The sequence below is a fragment of the Panthera leo genome, chromosome E2 (genome assembly GCF_018350215.1).
Source record: "Panthera leo isolate Ple1 chromosome E2, P.leo_Ple1_pat1.1, whole genome shotgun sequence".
Taxonomy (NCBI): domain Eukaryota; kingdom Metazoa; phylum Chordata; class Mammalia; order Carnivora; family Felidae; genus Panthera; species Panthera leo.
Genome location: NC_056693.1, coordinates 22,669,909 through 22,692,021, shown reverse-complemented (window position 1 = coordinate 22,692,021; position 22,113 = coordinate 22,669,909). Strand labels below are relative to the sequence as shown.

General features: G+C 35.1%; 1 protein-coding gene across 4 annotated transcripts in view; it reads left to right on the top strand.

Annotated features, from left to right (window-relative positions):
- The window catches only part of URI1 (URI1 prefoldin like chaperone), a 125,149-nt gene that overhangs the window by 33,241 nt on the left and 69,795 nt on the right, over positions 1-22,113 (top strand). For all 4 annotated transcript variants that reach the window (XM_042917596.1, XM_042917597.1, XM_042917598.1 and 1 more), the window contains one exon: positions 13,632-13,666. In XM_042917596.1, the coding sequence (XP_042773530.1) occupies positions 13,632-13,666 (35 nt within the window). The remainder of the gene's footprint in view (positions 1-13,631; positions 13,667-22,113) is intronic.

The following is a 22,113-nucleotide window of genomic DNA, read 5'->3' as shown; positions in this document are numbered from 1 at the left end:
GAAAGCCCCCTGTTTTGTGTTTATCTTTTCATATGTTGTCCAATTAAATTTCTTATTATTTTGTTAAGGTATTTTGTTTCTGTGCTTATGAGGGTATTGGTTTATAGTTTTCTATTTTTCTTGTAATGTTCATGTTTGGTTTGGGTTTCAGGGTTATGCTAGCCTCATAAAATAACTCATTTTTGTCTATTTTACATAAGAGCTTGTGTACCGTTGGTAATGTTTTTAACTTAAGTGTTTGAAATAATTCGTCAGTGAAGCTGTCTGGGCTTAGTATTTTCCTTTCATGAATATTTTAAAATATGGTCTTGGAGTGCCTGGGTGGCTCAACCTCAGCTCAGCTCATGAGCTCATGGTTTGTGATTTTGAGCCCCACGTCGGGCTCCTGCTTTGGATCCTCCATCTCCCTTCTCTGCCCCTTGCCCACGTTTCTGTCTCTCCTCCTCTCTCTCAAAAATAAACATTAGGAAAAAAAAAAAACCCACCACAATCTCAGTTTCTTTGTTAGTAAAAGGACTATTCATATTTTTCCGGAGTGGCTACACCAGTTTGTATTCCCACCAGCAGTGCCAAAGAGATCCTTTTTCTCCACATTGTCACCAACATCTGTTGTTGCCTGAGTTGTTAATGTTGGCTATTCTGACACGTGTGAGGTGGTATCTCATTGTGGTCTTGATTTGTATTTCCCTGATGATGAGTGAGGTTGAGCATTTTTTCATGTGTTGGTTGGCCATCTGGATATCTTCTTTGGAGAAGTGTCTATTCATGTCTTTTGCCCATTTCTTCACTGGATTATTTGTTTTTTGGGTGTTGAGTTTGATAAGTTCTTTGTAGATTTTGGAGACTAACCCTTTATCTGATATGTCGTTTGCAGATATCTTCTCCCATTCCATTGGTTGCCTTTAGTTTTGTTGATTGTTTCCTTTACTGTGCAGAAGCTTTTTATTTTGATGAGGTCCCAATAGTTCATTTTTGCTTTTGTTTCCCTTGCTTCCGGAGATGTGTTGAGTAAAAAGTTGCCGCAGCCAAGGTCAAGAGGTTTTTGCCTGCTTTCTCCTTGAGGATTTTGATGGCTTCCTGTCTTACATTTAGGTCTTTTATCCATTTGAGTTTATTTTTGTGTATGGTGTAAGAAAGTGGTCCAGGTTCATTTTTCTACATGTCGTCCAGTTTTCCCAGCACCAGTTGCTGAAGAGACTGTCTATTCCATTGGATATTCTTCCCTGCTTTGTCAAAGATTAGTTGGCCATACATTTGTGGGTCCATTTCTGGGTTCTCTATTCTGGTCCATTGATCTGAGTGTCTGTTTTTGTGCCAGTACCATACTGTCTTGATGATTACAGCTTTGTAATACAGCTTGAAGTCCAGGATCATGATGCCTCCAGCTTTGGTTTTCTTCTTCAAGATTGCTTTGGCTATTCGGGGTCTTTGCTGGTTCCATACAAATTTTAGGATTGTGTGTTCTAGGTCTGTGAAGAGTGCTGGTGTTATTTTGATAGGTACTGCATTGAATATGTAGATTGCTTTGGGTAGTATTGACATTTCAACAATATTTGTTTTTCCTATCCAGGAGCATGGAATATTTTTCCTTTTTTTGGTGTGTCGTCTTCAATTTCTTTCATAAGCTTTCTATAGTTTTCAGTGTATAGATTTTTCACCTCTTTGGTTATGTTTATTCCTAGGTATTTTATGTTTTTTGGTAAATTGGAATTGATTCCTTGATTTCTTTTTCTGTTGCTTCATTGTCAGTGTCTAGGAATGCAACTGATTTCTGTGCATTGATTTTATATCCTACAACTTTGTTGAATTCATGGATCAGTTCTAGCAGTTTTTTGGTGGAATCTTTTGGGTTTTCCATATAGAGTATCATGTCATCTGTGAAGAGTGAAAGTTTGACCTCCTCCTGGATGATTTGGATGCCTTTTATTTCTTTCTTTGTGTTGTCTGATTGCTGAGGCTAAGACTTCAATTCTATCTTTTTAAAGGAACAATTTTTAACTTTTAATTTTTCTTCTGTATGTTGGCTCTCTACTTCATTGATTTCTGCTTTTATTCTTCTTTTTAAAAATTTCCTTTTGGCTATAATTTTTTTTAGCTTTAAAATTTTTTAAATTTATTATTATTTTTTAATGTTTTTATTTATTTTTTAAGGATAGAGAGAGACAGAGCAGGAGCGGGGGAGGAGCCGAGAGACAGGGAGACACAGAATCGGAAGCAGGCTCCAGGTTCTGAGCTGTCAGCACCAGAGCCCAATGCGGGGCCTGAACTCATGAACTGTGAGATCATGACCTGAGCCGAAGTCCGACGCTCAACTGACTGAGCCACCCAGGTGCCCCTTTTTTTAGCTTTAAAAAAAAATTTTTTTTTAATATTTATTTTTGAGAGAGAGACACAGAGCATGTCCTGGGGGAGGGGCCAGAGAGAGTGGGAGACACAGAATCCAAAGCAGGCCCCAGGCTCCAAACTGTCAGCATAGAGCCCGATGTGGGACTTGAACTCAGGAACTGTGAGATCATGACCTGAGCTGAAGTTGGAGGCTTAACTGACTGAGCCACCCAGGTGCCCTTCTAGCTTCTTAACGTGAAAAGTAATAGAGATGAAAAAGTCATTGATTTTTGCTATTCTTTGTAGTATGCACTTTGAGTTTTAAAATTTTCTCTAATCATTACCTTAGGTACCCCATACAGTTTGCATATTATTTTCATTATCAGCCATTTATATATTTTTTTGATTTCTGTTGTGATTTGTTCATTGGCCCATGAGTTATTTGGAAATCTGTGCTTTAATTTCTTAACATTGAATATTTTCTACTTTTCTGTTGATGTCATATTTACTTCTGTACTGGTCAAAGAACACAGCTTGCAAAACTGAAATTTAAGACTTGTCCCATGGCCTACTATATGATCTGTTTTAGTCAGTTTTAGTCAGTGTCCCATAATTTACTTGGAAAGAATACGAATTCTGCAGATTTTGAGTTTCATAATTTTGTTAGCTCAAGTTAGTTGAAAGTAGTGTTCAAGTATTTTATTATATCCTTGATTTTTTTTGTTTGTTTGCTCATTCTGTCATTTTTGAAGAGACGTGTATTGAAATCTCTTCTAACTAGGGTTGTGGATTTATATTTTTCTTCTTCTTTTTTTAACCTTTGCTTTACACAGTTTGAAGTTCTGTTGTTTGGTGCATACAAATTTAGGACTGTAATAAAAATCTCTAGTGATGCTTTTTGCCTCCAAGTCTCTCTTATTGAATATTAGTATGGCTACACCAGCTTATTTTGGTTTTGTTTCTTTTCATAACACATCTGTCTTTTAACTTCAATCTGTTGGTGTTCCGTCTCTTTTAAATAGCATTTAGTTGTGGTTTTACAACTTCAGTCTGGATACCCTTTTCCTTTTATCTAGGATATTTAGTCAATTTCTGTATAATGAAGTTATCGAAGTATTTTAGTTTCATTCTATCACCTTTGAACTTTTTATTTTTTAAAAATTTTAGTAGACTACGCATAGCAAAATCATTTAAACCAATTTTAAGTGTACATTTCACTGATGTTAAGTACATTCAGATTGTTGTGCAAACTATCATCACCATCCGTCTCCAGAACTTTTCTTTTAATGTTGTAAAGCTGAAATTATGCATTAAAAAATAACCCCCTATGACCCCTTCCTCCATCTGCTGGCAACTACTATTTTACCATCTGTCTTTGAATTTGACTACTCTAGGTAACTCACGTAAGGAATCTTACAGTATTTGTCCTGTTGTGTCTGGCTTATTTTACTCAGCATAATGTCTTCAAGGCTTACCCATATTACAGTATATTTCTGGATTTCTTTCCTTTTAAAGGCTGAATAATATACACATTTTATTATTCGTTCATTCATTGATGGACATGTGTTGCTTTCAGCTTTTGTCTTTTGTGAATAATGCTGCTGTGGACTGAGTGTATAAATATGTTTGAGACCTTGCTTCCAGCCCTCTTGGGTGTATACCCAGAAGTGGAATTGCTGTATCATAAGGTAATCCTGTGTTTAATTTTTGAGAAACCACCTTACTGTTTTCCACAGTGGCTGCACCATCTGACATTCCCACCAACAGTGCACAGTTTAGTTTTTCTATATCCTTGTCAACACTTGTTATTTTCTTCCTTTTCCTTCCCTTTTTTTTTCTTTTTTTTTCTTTCTTTTTCTCTTTTCCTTTCCTCCTTGCTTCCTTTTGAGCCATCCTAATGGATGTGAAGTGGTATCTCATTGTTCTTTTCTCTGCTTTTTTGGTCTTCCTTTGGTTTAATCAAATATGCCATATTGCATTTTTTTCGTCTATGAGCTTCTTTGTGATACATTCTTTTTTTTATTATGGTATGTTAGTACTATATCTGTGTTAGCATTAAATATACCATATACTTGTGTTCTTTTTTACTAGGGTAATTTTTCCTGGAGGTCACAACACGAATTCATTTATTCATCCCATCCCTTGCAGTATTGCTTTCATGCATTGTGATTCCATGTGTTTTATTTTATTTATTTATTTATTAAATTTTTTTTTTTTTTAACGTTTATTTATTTTTGAGACAGAGAGAGACAGAGCATGAACGGGGGAGGGTCAGAGAGAGGGAAACACAGAATCTGAAACAGGCTCCAGGCTCTGAGCTGTCAGCACAGAGCCCGGACGCGGGGCTGGAACTCACGGACCGCGAAATCATGACCTGAGCCAAAGTCGGCCGCTCAACCAACTGGGCCACCCAGGCGCCCCTGATTCCATGTGTTTTAAACACGACAGTACTTCATTTAAAATTGTTCGATGTGATTAATATTGACATACCTTTACTTTCTGAAATTACCTCTGCAATTGCTCTTTAATTCTTTCTGCATTTATGTTGTTTTCAAAAGTCACTGTAGTATTTTTCCCCTGGCTTTATTGAGATGTAATCAACATATACTGTTGTATAAGTTTAAGGTGTACAACTGTTGATTTGATACTTACATATCGTAAAGTGATTATCACCTTAGCGTTAGCTGACACCTCCATCACATCATCTAATTACATGTAGTGTTTCTTTAGTGAAAATTTGCTAGTGAAGAATTCTTTTTCTTTGTGAAAATGTTTTTAATTTTTCTTCATGTTGAAAGAAAGATCTGTTTGCTGTAGACTCTGTATATGGATTTTCAGTTATTTTTTTCAGTGCTTTAAAATTTTATCTTATTTTCTGATTTCCATAATTTTTTGCTGAAATTTGCTCTAACTCTTCTTGTTGCTACTTTGAGGACAGTGTATCTACTTGCTCCTTCTTGCTGCTTATAAAATTTTCTTTTTTTTTTGGCGGGGAGGGTTTCATTCGTGTAAGTACGTTGTTCCTTGATATATTTTCCTTTTATTTCTCTTGCTTGAGGTTCTTAGTGTGTCATGTATCTGGCTGATACCTTCATCTTTATTTTAGAAAATCCTGTCATGGTAGGTTCAAATACTGCTTCTGCCACATTTGGTCTTCCTTCTCTTTCTGGATTTTCAGTTATACAGTATTTCACATGTTTCTTATTGGTCTTTTCTGTATTTTCCATTTTTTGTTTTCAAATCTCCGAGCTTTAATTTGGATATTTTCTATTGACCTATAATCTATTGACCTATAATCACCTCTAAAATCCTGATTTCTGCTGTGTGTAATTTCTCATTAGCACCATTTATTCAGCCCATTTTGGATATTTCAATTACAGAATATACAGTTCACTTTTTTGTGTGTGTGTAGATTACAGTTCTTTAGTGAAGTTTGTCATTTTTCCATGTATTTCTTTCTTTCATTTTCTTGAACATGTTAATTATTGTTACTTTATGTTTTAGTTTGTTAGCTTCAATATGTAGATTGCATGTTTGTTTGAATCTGTTTTTTCTTTTTCTTTCTTTTGGATATTTGGTTATATGATCTTGTGTTTTGGTGTCCTAGTTATTTTTAGTTAAATGCTGTGATTGTGTCTTTAAAAATTGCAGGTACTCCTGAAGATGAGCGTGAACTCTGGAAAGTTCACTACCTTTCTTCTGCTAGGTAGAGAGAGGAGGAGCTGGACACTTTAATGGCAAGTGCTAAATGATGTACAGGCCAGGTTTTGCTTTATTTAAAGTATCAGCTATTCTTGATTCCTTTAGGACTTTCACCAAGACTTCTTTCTTCGGAGGTTTCTGAATTCTAAATTTGTTTCATCAGTATCCTGAACTTTTTGCTTTTTCAGAGTTTCAGGTTAGCTTTTTGAGCCTCAGAATTTGATAAATGTCATGAAAAGGAAACAGACTACATGTTTAAGCCCACTCACGTCTCTGATTTTGTTTCTGTGGCTTTCTCAGACTCCCCAGGCTCTGCTTGTTTCTGTCTCCCACTCATGGCTGTCTGCTCAGGGGCAAACATAGTTCTAGCTCTTCCTGTGCCTAGAATTGCCTGAGAAAAAAGCAGCTTCAGAATACACACTCCTTTATAGTCATCTGCTCTCTAAATCGTAGTCTCTCTTGTTCCCATCGCTTTGGCAACTCTAAAGATGCCTGTGAAGAAAAGATTTTTATCTGGCTTTTCCATTTCCCAGAGGGATTACTGTTTTGTCAGAAGCTTTTTGTCCCTACTTGGTAGAAGTGTGGACTAAGTTTTGAAGTTACATAGCTACTTATAATGATTTAGTATTAACTTTACTATGGTCTCATTGACAGTGCATAGTATTTCTTTAAAATAAAAATTTACCCTTTTATTTATTTTATTTATTTATTTTGAGAGAGAGAGAGAGAACAAGTAGGGGAGGGGAGAGAGAGGATCCCAGCAGGCTCTGCACTGTCAGTGCGGAGCCTGATGTGGAGTCGGATGCTTAACTGACTGAGCCACCCAGTCGACCCATAATTTACCTTTAATTGGTGCGAAATGGCATTTCATAGATTTCCTTAATTTGACTTTTTTTTGGTCACTAGTGAGATTTTTATTCATCATTCTACTATGTGTATTTACTCTTTAATGAATTGTTTTCTTTGAGATCTTCACAGGCATATCATCGTTCTAATCTATGTGTCAGATTTCTTAGTCAGTTGTAAACCATAGAAATGTTTGGAAGAATGTTCTGAAAGAATTTACCGTAAGAATTTAGGAGGAACCCCAGGCAGGATTTTTTTGTTGGTGTGTGCATGTGTTTTGTTGTACATTTATACCCTTACTTGCTTGCTTGTTTAGATAGTTCGGTAGTTTGTGCAAGTTCCATTGTGGTCATCTTTCAGGTCCAGAATTTGTTATCACCTCAGTCTTTTTTTTAAGAATTTTTTTTTAATGTTAATTTTATTTTTAGAGAGAGAGAGGCAGAGAGAGAGGGAGACACAGAATCCGAAGCAGGCTCCAGGACCCAAGCTGTCGGCACAGAGCCTGATGCGGGGCCTGAACCCACAAACTGCCAGATCATGACTTGAGCTGAAGTTGGACTCCCAACCAACTGAGCCACCCAGGTGCCCCCACCTCAGCCTGTCTTTACGTCCAGAGTAAATTTAGCCCAGTTAGTATTAGATATCCACCCTCTCCATTCACTGTGGCTACAGATGGAGAAATGGGATCCTTTGCCTATTGTAGGTAGGAGGAAGGCAGGGTTTCTGGGAGTAAGGTGTGGAAAAGAAGAGAAAATGATTGGTATCTGTAGTAAAAGAGTGGGCATGGAAGCTGCAATTCAAGCATTATTTCACATTCAGAAATACAGGTCATAATACCCAGTCTGTAATTCAGAAGTCTAAAAAGCACTGAAAACAAAGTTCTGCCTAAGTTTGTGGCATATTCATTTGTTGACAAACTGATTGGAACTGATTTGAGTGAGGCACTTATTCCACCTACTTTGAATATTCATGTTATATTGCCAGTGTTATTATATTTGATACTGCATGGTGTTTCACTGGTGGGGGTGTGTGTGTGTGTGTCATAATGTATGGTGTGTGTACTGTATTACCTTGTTAAGGTATGAAAAGTTCTAAATTGAGAAACTTGTCTGCTCCTGAGGTTTTTGACTGATTGTAGACTTGTACTTCTTTAAAAGGACTTGATGCATACTTATTGTAGGGGAGGTGAATACATGGTGAGTTAAGTAGACATGGCCTATAACTTACTGGGCTTTCAGCCAGCACAGTTAAGAGTTTCCTGGATTTCCAATTTCCAATCCTAAAAACAGAACTCTCCAAATATCAGGTTCTTCATTTTTAGAAATATTGTTGGATGTATATGTTAGTCTTTTAATATTTCCATTGTGACACGACTGTATCTTTTTACTTGGTATTATGAGTAATAACTGAAAAAAAAAGAGCCCTAATTTGCAGGTAGAACCATGAAGGGAATGGAATATACAATACCAAAGCACGTCTGGTATTTGTGGAAATAGAGGCTGGGTTTGAATATGAGAAATGCATCAGAAGTCTGTGTAGGAGAAAACTGGGCTAAATGTAAAAGTGAGGATTAAGATGATCATTTTGATTCCATCCTAACTATATTTTTGAATAAGGACAATTTAACTGTTTTGGCTCTGTATAATTGGAGATAAACTTTTGGTAGCAGTTTTGCTATTTTTGATTTTCAGCATATTTATTTATTTATTTTATTTATTTAAATTTTTTTAACGTTTTATTTTTGAGAGATAGAGAGAGAGACAAGGTACGAGTGGGGGAGAGACAGAGAGAGACGGAGACACAGAATCTGAAGCAGGCTCCAGGCTCTGAGCTGCCAGCACAGAGCCTGACGTGGGGCTTGACCTCATGGACCATGAGATCATGACCTGGGCCGAAGTCGGATGCTTAAATGACTGAGCCACCCAGGTGCCCTTATTTTCAGCATATTTAGAAAGTATATTTATTTAAAAATTTTTATGTAGAAACACTCAGTTTATTACTGTTTATTGCAATTTTTCTTTTAGGAACCTGTGGTCAATTTCTCCCTTCTTTGCAAAGAGTCTTAATAACAAGACCTGTAGTAGTTTGCTAATTTTGTTGAAGTACACACCTTGTTCATTTTTGCTAATGGCATTTATACATTCTTGTAATTAACTGATAATATGTCTTTTAAGAAATTATTTTCAACTTTTTAAAGTAATTGTCAGATAACAGTGTATGTGTAGTATCCATTGGTTTTAGCCACCACTGTTACTTTTTCCTTTTTGACTCAGCAACTCTAAAACACAAAATTGTACAATCTCTCTGAAGACAGTCCAGCAAGAGAAGCAAACTAAATTTAGACAGCTCTGATTAATACAGTCCTCAGATTATTTTTCTGTATATGAACCCATGACATGGGGAATTTGAAATCGAAATACAGTTAGAAAGGTTTTAGAAGTGAAGTGGAGCATTTTTGATAGAAGTATCACTTGAGACTTAGGCAGGCTTACCCTTTTAGGCTTTCTGTTCCAGTCTAGTTTTAATGTGGTGCTGTATTTAACAGAGAAAACTCATAGGTTGATGCCCCCTTGTGGTCTCTTAACAAAATAAATAGCACAAATGGAAATAAGTAATGGAGATCTTAATACATGTTAAATAATTCATTCCCTCCTTTCAAAAATAGTTTTAAGAAAGTGACTTCTGAGGAAGAACAGTAAAGGCATTATTATTCCTATATTCCATATACTTTATTGACTTTAAAATTTATCAAATGTTATTTTAACCCTATATAACAGAACGTGCATGTGTGTTAGCTGGACACTGATACAAAGAAAAAGAGGTTGTTGGGTTGGCTTCTACCATTGTCATCCTGGACATCTAACTCAGTTACAAATGCCTTAAAAATATGATGAGATGTGATAGTAATTATGGGGCTAGTGTCTCCCCCCCCCCCCCCCCCCCCAACACATACAAGTAAATGGAGCTTGGGAAATCTGTTTTTTATAGTCACTTGACCTGACCAGGGTCAGATGCTATATGAGGCATTGGAAGAAATGAGGGTTTTTATTAGCCAGTTGGTGAATTTAAGCTTATTTGCTTTTACCAACATTGGCAAGGTCTTCTTTGTGTGTGCATGTGGGTTTGTGGATGAAGTGGAGAAGTAGTAGCAGCAGCAGTCAGTGCTTTAAGAAAGACCATAGGGGTGCCTGGATGGCTCAGTCTCTTAAGCATCTGTTGATTTTAGTTCAGGTCATGATCTCAGTCTTGAGATTGAGCCTCACACGGGGTTCTGCACTTGGTGTGGAGCCTGCTTAAGATTCTCTCTCCCTCCCTCCCTCCCTCCCTCCCTCTCTCCCTCTCTCCCTCTCTCCCTCTCTCCCTCTCTCCCTCTCTCCCTCTCTCCCTCTCTCCTCTCCTCCCTCCCCCCTTTCCTCCCTCCCCCCTTTCCTCCCTCCTTCCCTCTGCCCCTCCTTCTGCCTGTGCGTGTTCGTGTTCTCTCTCTCTCTTTCTTGAAAAAACTCCCCAAAACAGCTGCTTTTCTTCTGTTACCCAGTAAGATGAATGATGGTTGGAAGTGGTCCAATCCAGTGAGTATGGGCTTTGACATTAGATAGTCCTGGTTAGATAGACCTGTTTCTAAAAGTGATTTTATCTCTTACCAGTTCCTGGGTAGTTGTATAATATTGGGTAACATACTTCAATTTTGAACACCGGTTTCCTCTCTTTAAGAAGTTAAAACCTACCTTATTGAACTGTTACAGCTCCATTGTCATCATATGAAGTCTTGGCCTATACCACTGTTAGTACTCTTAGGGTAAGGGCAGTTTTGAATTATTAAGTGTACTGTGTGACTTTTTAACTACTGGATTGTTGGTAAAGACTCCTAATGATGGAATGTATCTTAAAAAGTGGTAAATCACCTCATACTCTTTTATGGACTATAGTCTTTACTGTGGATTTAGTGCTGTACTACTACATAAGCACATATTTTCTTTATAAATTTCTGGCTTTAAGTGCAATTATATCACATTAAAGTATTTACTAGGTCAATTGTTTTAATAGTTGAAGCCTATTAACTAATTCTTTTTATAAAAATGGTTCAATAAGATTATTTTCTTCAGGAATAGTAGTTACATGTTTTGGTAGGTTTAACTTAAACTATTGTTGCTTGATAGGCATCTTATTTAAAAAAGATTTTGTGAAGGACAACAAAGTAATGAAATGGTTTTTGTTGTTTTGCTTTATTTTTCAAGAGTTTTTATAGAAGCAGGTCAATTTTATTTATTTAATACTTGAATTAATATGAGTCTATTTTCAAAAGTAGTAAGATTATTTGGATTTATTTAACTTAACAGAAAAATTAGTTGTTTTTTTTTTTTTAACCCATGCAGATTCAACTTTGAATCATCAGATTTTTCTTTCTTCTAAAATTTTCCTTGGTGTCTAAAGCGTTGGAATTTACTAATAATTTTCTTTTGAAAAATGTGCTGTAAAAGAGAAGAAAACTAGAAAGATCTCTCAAAATATCAATACAACTGCTTGGGTTTTAGGAACCCAATGGTTTTAGGAAGTAAGTGGGCTATAAATCATGTAAACAAAGATAACTTGTAGTCCTGTCAGAAGGCTGTCTATGTATTTTCATACCTGCCTCTCTCACCTTTTCCTATATTTATCTGACTCTCAAAATAAAGAGCCTATACCTTTGATTAGTGCCTAACTGAAGTCTCTGTTGTCTTAAACCCCATATGTAACTGATAAAGACTTTAAGACTATTTTGGCAGTGAAAATTTCTCTCATAAATTTTGAAGTGGATTTTTGTTGTTTTATCCTAGAATATCTGTTCTTGGGGAGACTTTAGGAAAGAGAGGGTGAGGTGATTGTGGGGTGGGGAAAAGAGAGCTAAAACAAAGTGGAGACTAGACTGTCAGGGGTGATGGCAAGAACACATGCCATTCTGCTAGGGACTTGTTTTTTAAACATAAAAAGCATATGTGCCAAATTTACATATTTACTAATTAAAAAGACTTCCTGGAAACATTAAGTAGACTATCTTCTGTAACCTTTAACACTGTCACTAATGGATATTGCTTAGAAAATTTCATCGAAGGTCCTTTAAATAATGTAAATGATTATGAATATGTAACTAGTTAATATGCAGCTACGAAAGGATTATCATGTAGAGGTTAATGAACATTCTGCTCTTATGGTTTGCAGGGCTTTTCTTTTTGTGCTTTTGGCTCACTTCATGCTTGGAAACACATGCATTGGGATTGGAAAGCATCCTGACTGTTTTTTGGGTCTCATCTTTTAATGGGGTTGTTAAAGAGGAACTTTATGAAAAGGATTTCATGAAGATTTTTTTCTTTTTCAATTTACATTTAATTCTGTTTGTCTATTTTATAATTACTGCCAAATCAGAAACAGTGAAATGGATTGATGTAGTTTTAGCCTGGCTCTTCCAGATGTAAAGTCAGTACTCTGTTATATATTACCACTGTTATTAAGTGTTGCTATGTGATTGATACTTACTGAGAGATCTTCATTCTAAGATGGACTTTTTATGCTGAGTTAATGTGTAGTATGGCTGGGTATCTGATTACAGCATGTATTTTGGTACAGGATTGCTGCCTTAGTATTTAAAATGTACCAAAAGGGGACATTTATTTCAGGAATTAAATGTTATAATAGGAATTTAGTGACAGCCCCCCCCCCCCCCCCCCCGCCAAAGTCTTGTGATTTTGGGGTAGAAACATTGAGCAAGAGAGACAAGAGAGAATATTGGTGTTTAGAATAGTGAACTAAAGCAATGTGTTTCAAACGAGATAATAACTGCTGTCTTTTTTACATGGCCTTGTATTGAGCATTTTGGCTTGTATCCCTTAGTTTCTCTGTCTCTAAAATGGTGCTACAGTATTTGAGATTATTGTTTAAAATTTTTATTAATGGGTAAATTGAAAACAATTAGTAATCTTTGAAAAGGGTATTATTTTTAAATTGCCATTCAAGTGTTTGTTTTTCCTCATTGGTTAGCATTGTTCCCTCCACACTCCCCCCCCCCCCCCCCCCCCCCCCAGTATTTTGAGAATCTGCTGAAATATCTTTAAGAAAAGCAAATAACTCTTGTTCTTAATTTTATTGTTTTAACATTATAAACATAGTTTAAACTGGCCATTAAGTGCCTAAAATTTTATCAATTCACTGAGGGAACAAATGAGCTGTTCAGAGCATCTCTTTATCCCAAGTATTTCTTCTCAAAAATGTTAGTAGAAAAATATCCCTGAACTCATTTTTAATGCATCAGAATAAAAATTACAGGTTAAAACATTTGGAGATATAGTGACAAAATAAAATATTTTTACTACTGTCTTTTTTTTTTTTTTTTAGTGATGAAACGTGGATGTTACATTGGTTTTTTGTTATTTATAACATTTGCGTATTCTACAAAATATGTAACGTTGAAAGCAGGTCTGTAGATTGTACAAAATACTAGTTATCTTATATCATATGTCACCTAATAGTTATGAAGCGGGTTTTGTAGCAAAGTATGAATCGGAAGGCTGTAATTTGTTCTGCAGTTATCAGCCTGCATTAGGGGTTATGATAAAGTGTGCTGCTTAAAAACTAACAGTCACATCTCTGTGCATTTGACAAATAAAAATGTATACCGAGATGCTATTAAATCTGTAAAGCCACTGTTCTAGTTTTCTGATACACTGATTTTGTAGCTTTGTGTATAGCCCTGTTTTTTCATGAGTAGTTATCTGTTTTCATGACAGGTGGTCACTAACTGCCAAGAGAAAATCCAGCATTGGTGAGTGAAAGATGGTTTTATATTATTTCTGAAATACTGATGGGGTCATCTGTTTGTATTTAAATAAAGTGTGTGTTATTTTTTTGCAACCCATAATTGAATTCTTCTAGTAATCTCCATTTTGAATGCTTTTGATACTAATTTATATTGTCCTTCACTGTTTACTGAATTACGTATTCCCTGATTTCCTGAAATTGTGTCACCATTTGTGTTTATTCTAATTGCCTTTTTTCCTTTCCTTTTTTTCAAACTAGCATAGTATTAATATCATTATGAGATAGAGACTGAGACATTTTTGAACATGCGTTATCACAGAGCACTCTATTTGGGGAATATTCTTATATTTGTAGTAGAATAATGATTGGAATCAGTTGTTTTAAAATAATGATGGAAATATCCACATTTCCCTGAAGTTTGAAAAATCTAATTAATTGCCTACATCCCAGAGCTTTCTTTATGGACTGCACTTTTTTACCTATTTTAATGTGCTAATCTTTAGTTAATAGGACAATGCTTGGTAAATAACACACTTTCCTAAGTCTTCTGAGGAAAAAGCTCAATTTAATGGTGAATAAAATCTTATATTATGAGTTGTCATGAGATATAGCTGTTGATCCTACAGATTCAAATTACAATATATCCATGCTGTGTTTACGAAGATTTTACTGAGAGAACAACAGGAGCTGTCTTGATTATTGTCTGCAGGGTTATTGCAAAATCATGGTAACTGCCCCTTTAGTGGTGAGATTAAACCTTTGGTTATACACCATCAAGCATATAATATTTTAAATTTATTTTAAGAGGCTTTTTCTTCATGCCTGAGAGATCTCCAAGGAAATAATTTATAGTTAGTATATATCAAATGTTTTTTGGTTTAAATGCACATAGGCTGCAAGCAGTGGATAAGAGTGAAAATCGGTGCAATCTGTACACATCATCTTATTAAATTCTGACTATTGGCGTGCAGAAAATAATCTAAAACTAATAATATCCACTTTATAAATAAAAATTCAGGGACTTCATAATTTTCAATAAATGCAGTGTTGTAGTTGCATCTACTGTAGTGTAAGTCTGTCAACATTTCCATGATGGACGTTCGCTTTTCATTACACATTCAGTCCAGGTTGGAACTTGAAATGTAAGTAGTTGGCCAAAGATTAATCATTTTCCCCCAACCCCCACTAATTTGGCCAAAGAGATTCATTTTACAAATAATTCCGGGGAAATTTTATTCATGTGGACTTCTCTCTATTGGTTTGGTAAGGAATTCAGGAAATCAGTGAGAGATTGGATTCACTCAGAACAGATACTAATTGACTGATGCAAATGTGTGAATAACTTGCTTCTGGTTTGCTTTGCAAGATTCTTTCCCTGTTAGACTGAAAATCCTTTGAGGCCAAGGGACATATTTTCTTTCTTTTTTTTTTTTTTGTAATCCACAGCACCTCCTACTGTGTTTGGCATATTATAGGCACTTAATAAATGTTTGAGTAAGTGAAGACCAAATATATAACATTATAAATGATAAATGCTATATATAACATTTTAGTTTGCAAGTACTGTAGCAGTGCCCAGCCCTGGTAAACACAGACAGAAATGTGATATTTAATTCAGAACATCTTCATGTGACTCTCAATTTCAGTTGCCAGTTTTCCAAAGCTTTCCCAACTACAGAAGCTTAGATATTTATCTACACATATCTTAAAGTAGTGTATAGTACCTTATTTATATGTTAAAAATTTTAAATAAATTTTCTAGTTAAAATTTGATTTTTCCTCTATCATTTCTAATATGGCTCGGGAAACAGACTTTTCTGTTTGTTTTTAATGAGGATCTGATACTGCTAGAATGTAAATGGCCAGTGAACTCAGCAATTTAAAAAAACTGAAACCAAAGTCTCTCTATTCCTCTGAAAGCCAGGAAATAGCTATTTGGGAGCATTGTGGCATTCTCATGATATTTTTATTCTGTTAATTCCACAAACAGTGATTGAGTTCCTACCATATGCCAGTATTGTGTTGCTGTTTGGAATTGAACGACTCTGCCATGGAAGAATTCATAGTCAGACACTATACAGGGAAATCACAATAATTTTGGGCTATTTGCAGAGAGCTAGGAAGCAGGAACAGAAGCTGGAACCATTCTTAAGGGTGTCTTATAACTGCTTCTAAAAGCATGTTGCTTTTCAGTTTTCTTTAGCCCTTGGCTTTAGCCTAGTCTAAAATACAATTCATATAGTTAAGCTCCCCCCTTCTTCATGGGATACATAATATACATACATAATAAGGAAAAACAAAATACATGATTTTTAAAAAATGCTTTCTGATGCTAGTGATGTTTATACTTTTTGTGCAGTTTTAAAGCATTATTTAAGGGAAAAGTAATGAATATTCTAGGCTTCAAAAGTAATCTTATTATTATTTTTTTTTAAATGTAGGACAGGAAGTAAAAATATTTGTAGAAGTGTAGGGGTAAAAATGGCCTGGGGCAGACAGGATATGCCCCCCCCCCCAAAAAAAAAAAAAAAGAAATCTCTTCCAGGAAATTAATTCAAACTGCAGAACTTTGGTGAACTAGAAACATTTGTAGTATTTGTTTAGTTAATAACAGATAGTGAGGAAATGTTTAAGCCTAATAGTTGAGAATTTGTGCAACACTTTTACAGCTAACAGTGGTTTACAACTTAGTGAAGATTAAAAAAATTTAAGTACAACTTTTTTTTCTTAAAATACATTTTACTTAACTCCATAAATAAGGTTTTTTAAAACCCACACACTATTTTCTCATTAAAATATGGATATACTTTCTACTGTTTAATGCACCAGGGCCTGATTATTCTGTTTATAGATTATCTGTAATTTTTTATCTTTTTAATTCTTCCCTAAAGAGCATGGGATTCAGAGTCTCAGACTTGCATTTGAATCCTGTCATTTACTAACTGTAACCTTGGGTGAATTACTAAGATTCTTGGTTTTCTCCTTGTAAAGTGACTACGATACTACTTAACTTGAAGATCGAGTGAGATAATGTCTGTAGAACACCCAGACTGGCTCTCAATAAATATTAATAGTAGCTCTGAAATCTTTTTTGGAAATTTAATTGTCAGATGAATAAAGAAAACAAAAAAACCTGTCAAAGCTTTGTAAATATTCCTGAATATTTTGTATTCATGCCATTATCTTCTTTTATCATGATGGAGAGATGGCTTTCTAAGCAGTGTTATTAAAGCTTTACATTAATGTTTTAGATAACTTTTTATTTGGAAGAATTTCAGACAAAAGACGACAGTAGTATTGTGAATCCACTTGTACTCATCACTCAGCCTCAGTAATGATCAACTCATGGTGTCATTTGAGTGTTTGCATTTAAACAGCTTATCCTACCCTCTCCCCACCCCCAACTATTTTGAAATGAATCTGAAAATGTATTCCATCTAGAAATACAGTATATATCTTTAAGACATAAAGCTTTTAAAAATTTAAACTAAAATTTTTTAAATTTGTCAGTATATTTATATAGTTCAAAATTTAGGAAGTTCTAAGAGTGTAAATGGTGTGTAGTTTTTCTCCTGCCCTTATCCCCCAATTCTCATTTATCTTTGTAAACAACTGTTTTTGGCAGTTTCTTGCAAATCTTTTCAGGAACAGTTTTCATAAAGGATATATGTGTGTGTATATGTATGTAGGTATATGTGTGCATGTGTATTCATCCACGTTTTTATATATTGTTCTCCCGCCCTTTTTGGCAAAAATGAAATCAGACTGTATACTGTTCATTTGATTCTATACCTTGGAGTTCATTCTCAATTATTAGTTAACTCTTATTCTTTATTTCATTTCCATAAATTTCATTGTTTTTTAAAGGTCTAATTTTTAGAGTTACCAAATAAGTTTTGGTACTGATTTTTTAAAAAATAAATGATGATATTATTAAGAGTATGGCTTTACAACTCAAAATATATTCTTCCCAAGCTGTTAAGTCCATATTTATTATTCCTTAATAAAATTACTCCAAAACTTAGTGGCTTAAAACTACGACCATTTGTTTGTATATGATTCTGTGGATGTACATATTGGGCTTGACTTACCTGTTTTGTCCTTCTGCTACTCTTGTTTGGGCTCACTTGTGTGGTTGCAGCCTTTTGGTGGCTGCGTCAGCTGAGTTGTCCAAAATGGCCTCACCCATAGGCCACAAGTTTGGCGGCTAGTGCTGGTTGTTAGCTGGGCCTCTCTCTCCACGTGCTCTTCTATCTGGTTCGCTTTACATGATGATCTCAGGGCAGCAAGAATGGAAGCTGCCAGGCCATATCCCATTGGTCAAAGGAACTCACAGCCTGGATTCAGAAGGTGGGAAATAGGCTCCAGTTGGTGGGAGGAGTGAAGAATTTATGGTTATTTTTAATGCATCATAGGTATTTACTTGTATTGAATATGTCCCACAAGAAAAAAGTTCCATTACTTGTGTTGACTTGTGAGAATTTAGTGAAATATGGCATGTGATGCCTGGCACATACATACACATCAAATGTCTGTTAGGCATTGTTTGTAACCATAAATTGGATGCATATGAATTGTGAACACTTCACTGTCATGCTTCCTTTAAATCATGTTAAGAGAGTTTTAAGTAGTAAAGATACCTACAAAATTACTTGAAGCAGACTTAAATGAAAATACAGAAAAAGGCATTTTATGTTGTTCAGATATTTAATTTTGGAAAGAATAGATTTAAATATGGGCATACAAATGCTGAAACACTTGAGCATGCGAATTTTATTTATTTTATTTTTAAATTTTTATATAAACTCCAGTTAGTTAACATACAGTGTGATAATTAGTTTCAGGTGTACAGTCTAGTGATTCAACACTTACGTGTGACACCCAGTGCTCATCATAAGAATTTTGAGAGAGGGATTCTAAAGCAAATACTTGGCATTTGTTATTTTTTTCAAAGGAAAAAATACTGTTGGGTAACTAGTTTCTAGTACGGTCTATAGTCAAAGTATATAGTAGGAAATAACCAGAAAGCATACCTAAATGGTTAAAAACACAGATGAAGATTTGTTTTTTGTTTTTGTTTTTTTTTGGGATTCCTCTTTCGAGTCAGGCGGTGTGGATGGATGGATGTGTATATCTATCTCTGTCTGAGGTTTTTAGGGATTCTTTGCCCCACAGAAGCACCGAGCTATTTCATCATAACAGTTCATAACAGTGCTATGTAGTCTGTGGTATATTTCTCATGAATTACCTGAAACAGTGCTTTCCTGACTTGACTTCATCTACTTATATAAAACTTGTTTTATTTTATTATGCATAATCTATGAAATATTGATTTGCATGCATTTAAAACTTTAAATTTATTCATGGTGATGACTTCATTTTTCAGTGTCAGGTAAATTTCAAAACCATGTTTTTCATAGTTCCCATTTTACTGACCAAAAGTTTTTAGTCACTATTTTGTATAGGGCCTTCTCGTTGGGCTTTTTCATTTTCATGTGTCTTCCCTACTCCCATCCTCACCCCCGGTAGAGCAGGGAGCAACTTCCAAACTTCTGAAGATTTTCCGTGCTTCTGTTGTTTGTTGTTGGAATCTCTGTAGTTATTTAACAAAGTGTCCTTAGGGACAAGGACAGAGAGAGGAATCATATATAGTAATCCCTTTCTTGGCCACTCTTAAGTTCCTGCATAGTTTTTTTTTTTGTTTTGTTTTTTGTTTTTGTTTTTTGTTTTTTTAATGGTATGGTATCTTAGTACTGAATGTGGACGTTAAGTAAGTTTTGGAATTTCTGCGTGTGATGTTTCAAAACAAATTAAGTTGCAAAAAAAAAAGATTCAAATTGAATGTTTTTTTTTTTTATTAATTTTTTTTTTAAGTTTATTTTTGAGAGAGAGTGACAGAGCATGAGCAGGAAAGGGGCAGAGAGAGGGAGACACAGAATCTGAAGCAGGCTTTAGGCTTCAGGCTCCAGGCTCTGAGCTGTTAGCACAGAGCTCAACGCAGGGCTTGAACCCACCAGCTGTGGTGAGATCATGGCCTGAGCTGAAGTCAGAGGCTCAACCAACTGAGCCACTCAGGCACCCCCAAATTGAATGTTTTAAGGATGATATTTTCATTAAAAAAAAATTTTTTTTTTTTAACGTTTATTTATTTTTGAGACAGAGAGAGACAGAGCATGATCAGGGGAGGGGCACAGAGACAGGGAGACACAGAATCCGAAGCAGGCTCCAGGCTCTGAGCTGTCAGCACAGAGCCTGACACGGGGCTTGAACTCACAGACCGCGAGATCATGACCTGAGCCGAAGTCGGCCGTTTAACCGACTGAGCCACCCAGGCACCCCTAGGATAATATTTTTAAAAGCAGAATCTGAATTAGGTTTTAATTTTTTGTCCTGAGTATAAAATGAATACACATATATAGAAAGGTTGAAATAAGAATAGAATAGTGATAAATTTACTCATAATTCTAAAGAGAAACTAATTCTCCCTCTTTTTAAAACATTTTGTTTTATTTGCTTCAGCTTCTTAATTCTGTATGTGTATTTATGTCACCAAGGTCAAACTGTAAATGCTTTTGTTTTTTAAAAAAGTTAATGGTTTTTAAATTGCTGTTAGAATTTGTTACTTCTAGTAGTCCCCTAGCCTTTGTATCATTTTTGTAAGAGCCACAGTAGTTTAATGCTTGATGGTTTTCTGAAAATAAAATGGAAAATAATGCATTATAGAGGATTTTTTTTATAGGGGAGTTTTTTTTTTTTTTTTTTTTTTTTTTTTAAATAAAAGGGAATTTTTTAAGGGATTTTACAAAAATCCCTAAGTACATCTTGTCATTTATAACATAGTCTTTGATTATGTATTATTCACGGTGTTCATATATACATTGTTTGGCTCACAGTTTCCCACATCACCTTAAATCCGGTGACTCTGATTGATGCTACATCTCAATTTGATTTGGCATACATAATGACTTTTCAAATCCTCTTCTTAACTGTATTGTTTGACAGCTACATCTCCTTGCGTTTTGAGGTTTTTCATTTTCTATTCATGTTAATTTATTTTTTTATAAGACAATATACAATAAAACTTTTAAGCACTGAAGAGTACCATGTGGGGATAAAGGTGTGAATATGACAACAACAGTGCTTGACCAAGAGGCAGAGCACTCAGTGATAATCCAGAGTCTTGTTCCTTTTTGAGGTACAAAAGTCTAAATTCTGATACACTAAAGGTACTTGACGGTGACTAAGGAAAATGTAGGCGGTAAAAAGATTGAGGCATGAGTACAGTTTAATATTTTTACTAATTTATATCGAACTTGACTACATTGGCAGTGGTTTTCCTGTTTTTATTTAAATTAACTGAGTTAAAGATACTTTTGAGAATTTTACATATTTAAAAACAGGATTGCTCTTTTTTTCTGTTACAAGACCTCTTAAAAAAAATTATGACCTCAAGGGATTTATGAGTGGCTTCTACTGAAATTATATGCAGATTATAGGGCCTTTTATTCTATCAGGAAAGAATCTAGTGGGGTTTTTAATCATTTTATTTTATTTTTAAATTTTTTTAATGTTTATTTTTGAGAGAGCATGCACTCGTGCGCACAAACGGGGGAGGGGCAGAGAGCGAGGGAGACACAGATTCCAGGCTCTGAGCTGTCAGCACAGAGCCCAACACCGGATTTGAACTCAATGGACCACGAGATCATGACCTGAGCCAAAGTCGGACGCTCAACCGACTGAGCCACCCAGGCGCCCCAAGAATCTAGTGTTTTTATCAGTTTCTCATAGGTATCAGTGACCTTAAATGGCTGTGAACCACTGCTCTAGGAAAACAACATACAAAAAGTTTTCTTTTTTCTGAAATATACTTTAGAAATAAAGCATAGAAAGTTGAAAACAAAATGACAAAACCTATAAATTAGAATCCAGAATGGCACAAACATTCAGAGCTTAAGTGAGTTATAAACTTATAGCTAAATTCATTTTTTCTGAAAGGCTTTTTTCTGATTTGGTACAGAAATATGTATCAGTTGTAAAAAACTTGGAAAATAAACAAAATTAAAATTATCTATACTCATCACCCAAAGCTAACTGAACTAGGAAGCACTTTGGGGCATTTCTTTCACACTTAGAGTGATGTGTTTTTGTGTAATTTTTAAATGTTCTTCACATTTGCATCTCATTTTATTCTTAGAGTGAAAGAACACTAATGAATGAAGAAACAGGTACCCATGATAACTGACAAGTCTGAAGTCACATGTACATATTTGTTGGTAGAACACTCGAAACAATTTCCTTAGTCCCAGCTTTGCTGTGTATAATCCATCATACTCTGTTGTCTTATTGTTGAGACGTTAAATTGAGGAAATCTAGCAGGATGTTAGCTGCATCTGTCTCTCTTGGATAATTTTCTTTTGTTAACTTTAGAAAAATTAGAAGTATTTATATTTA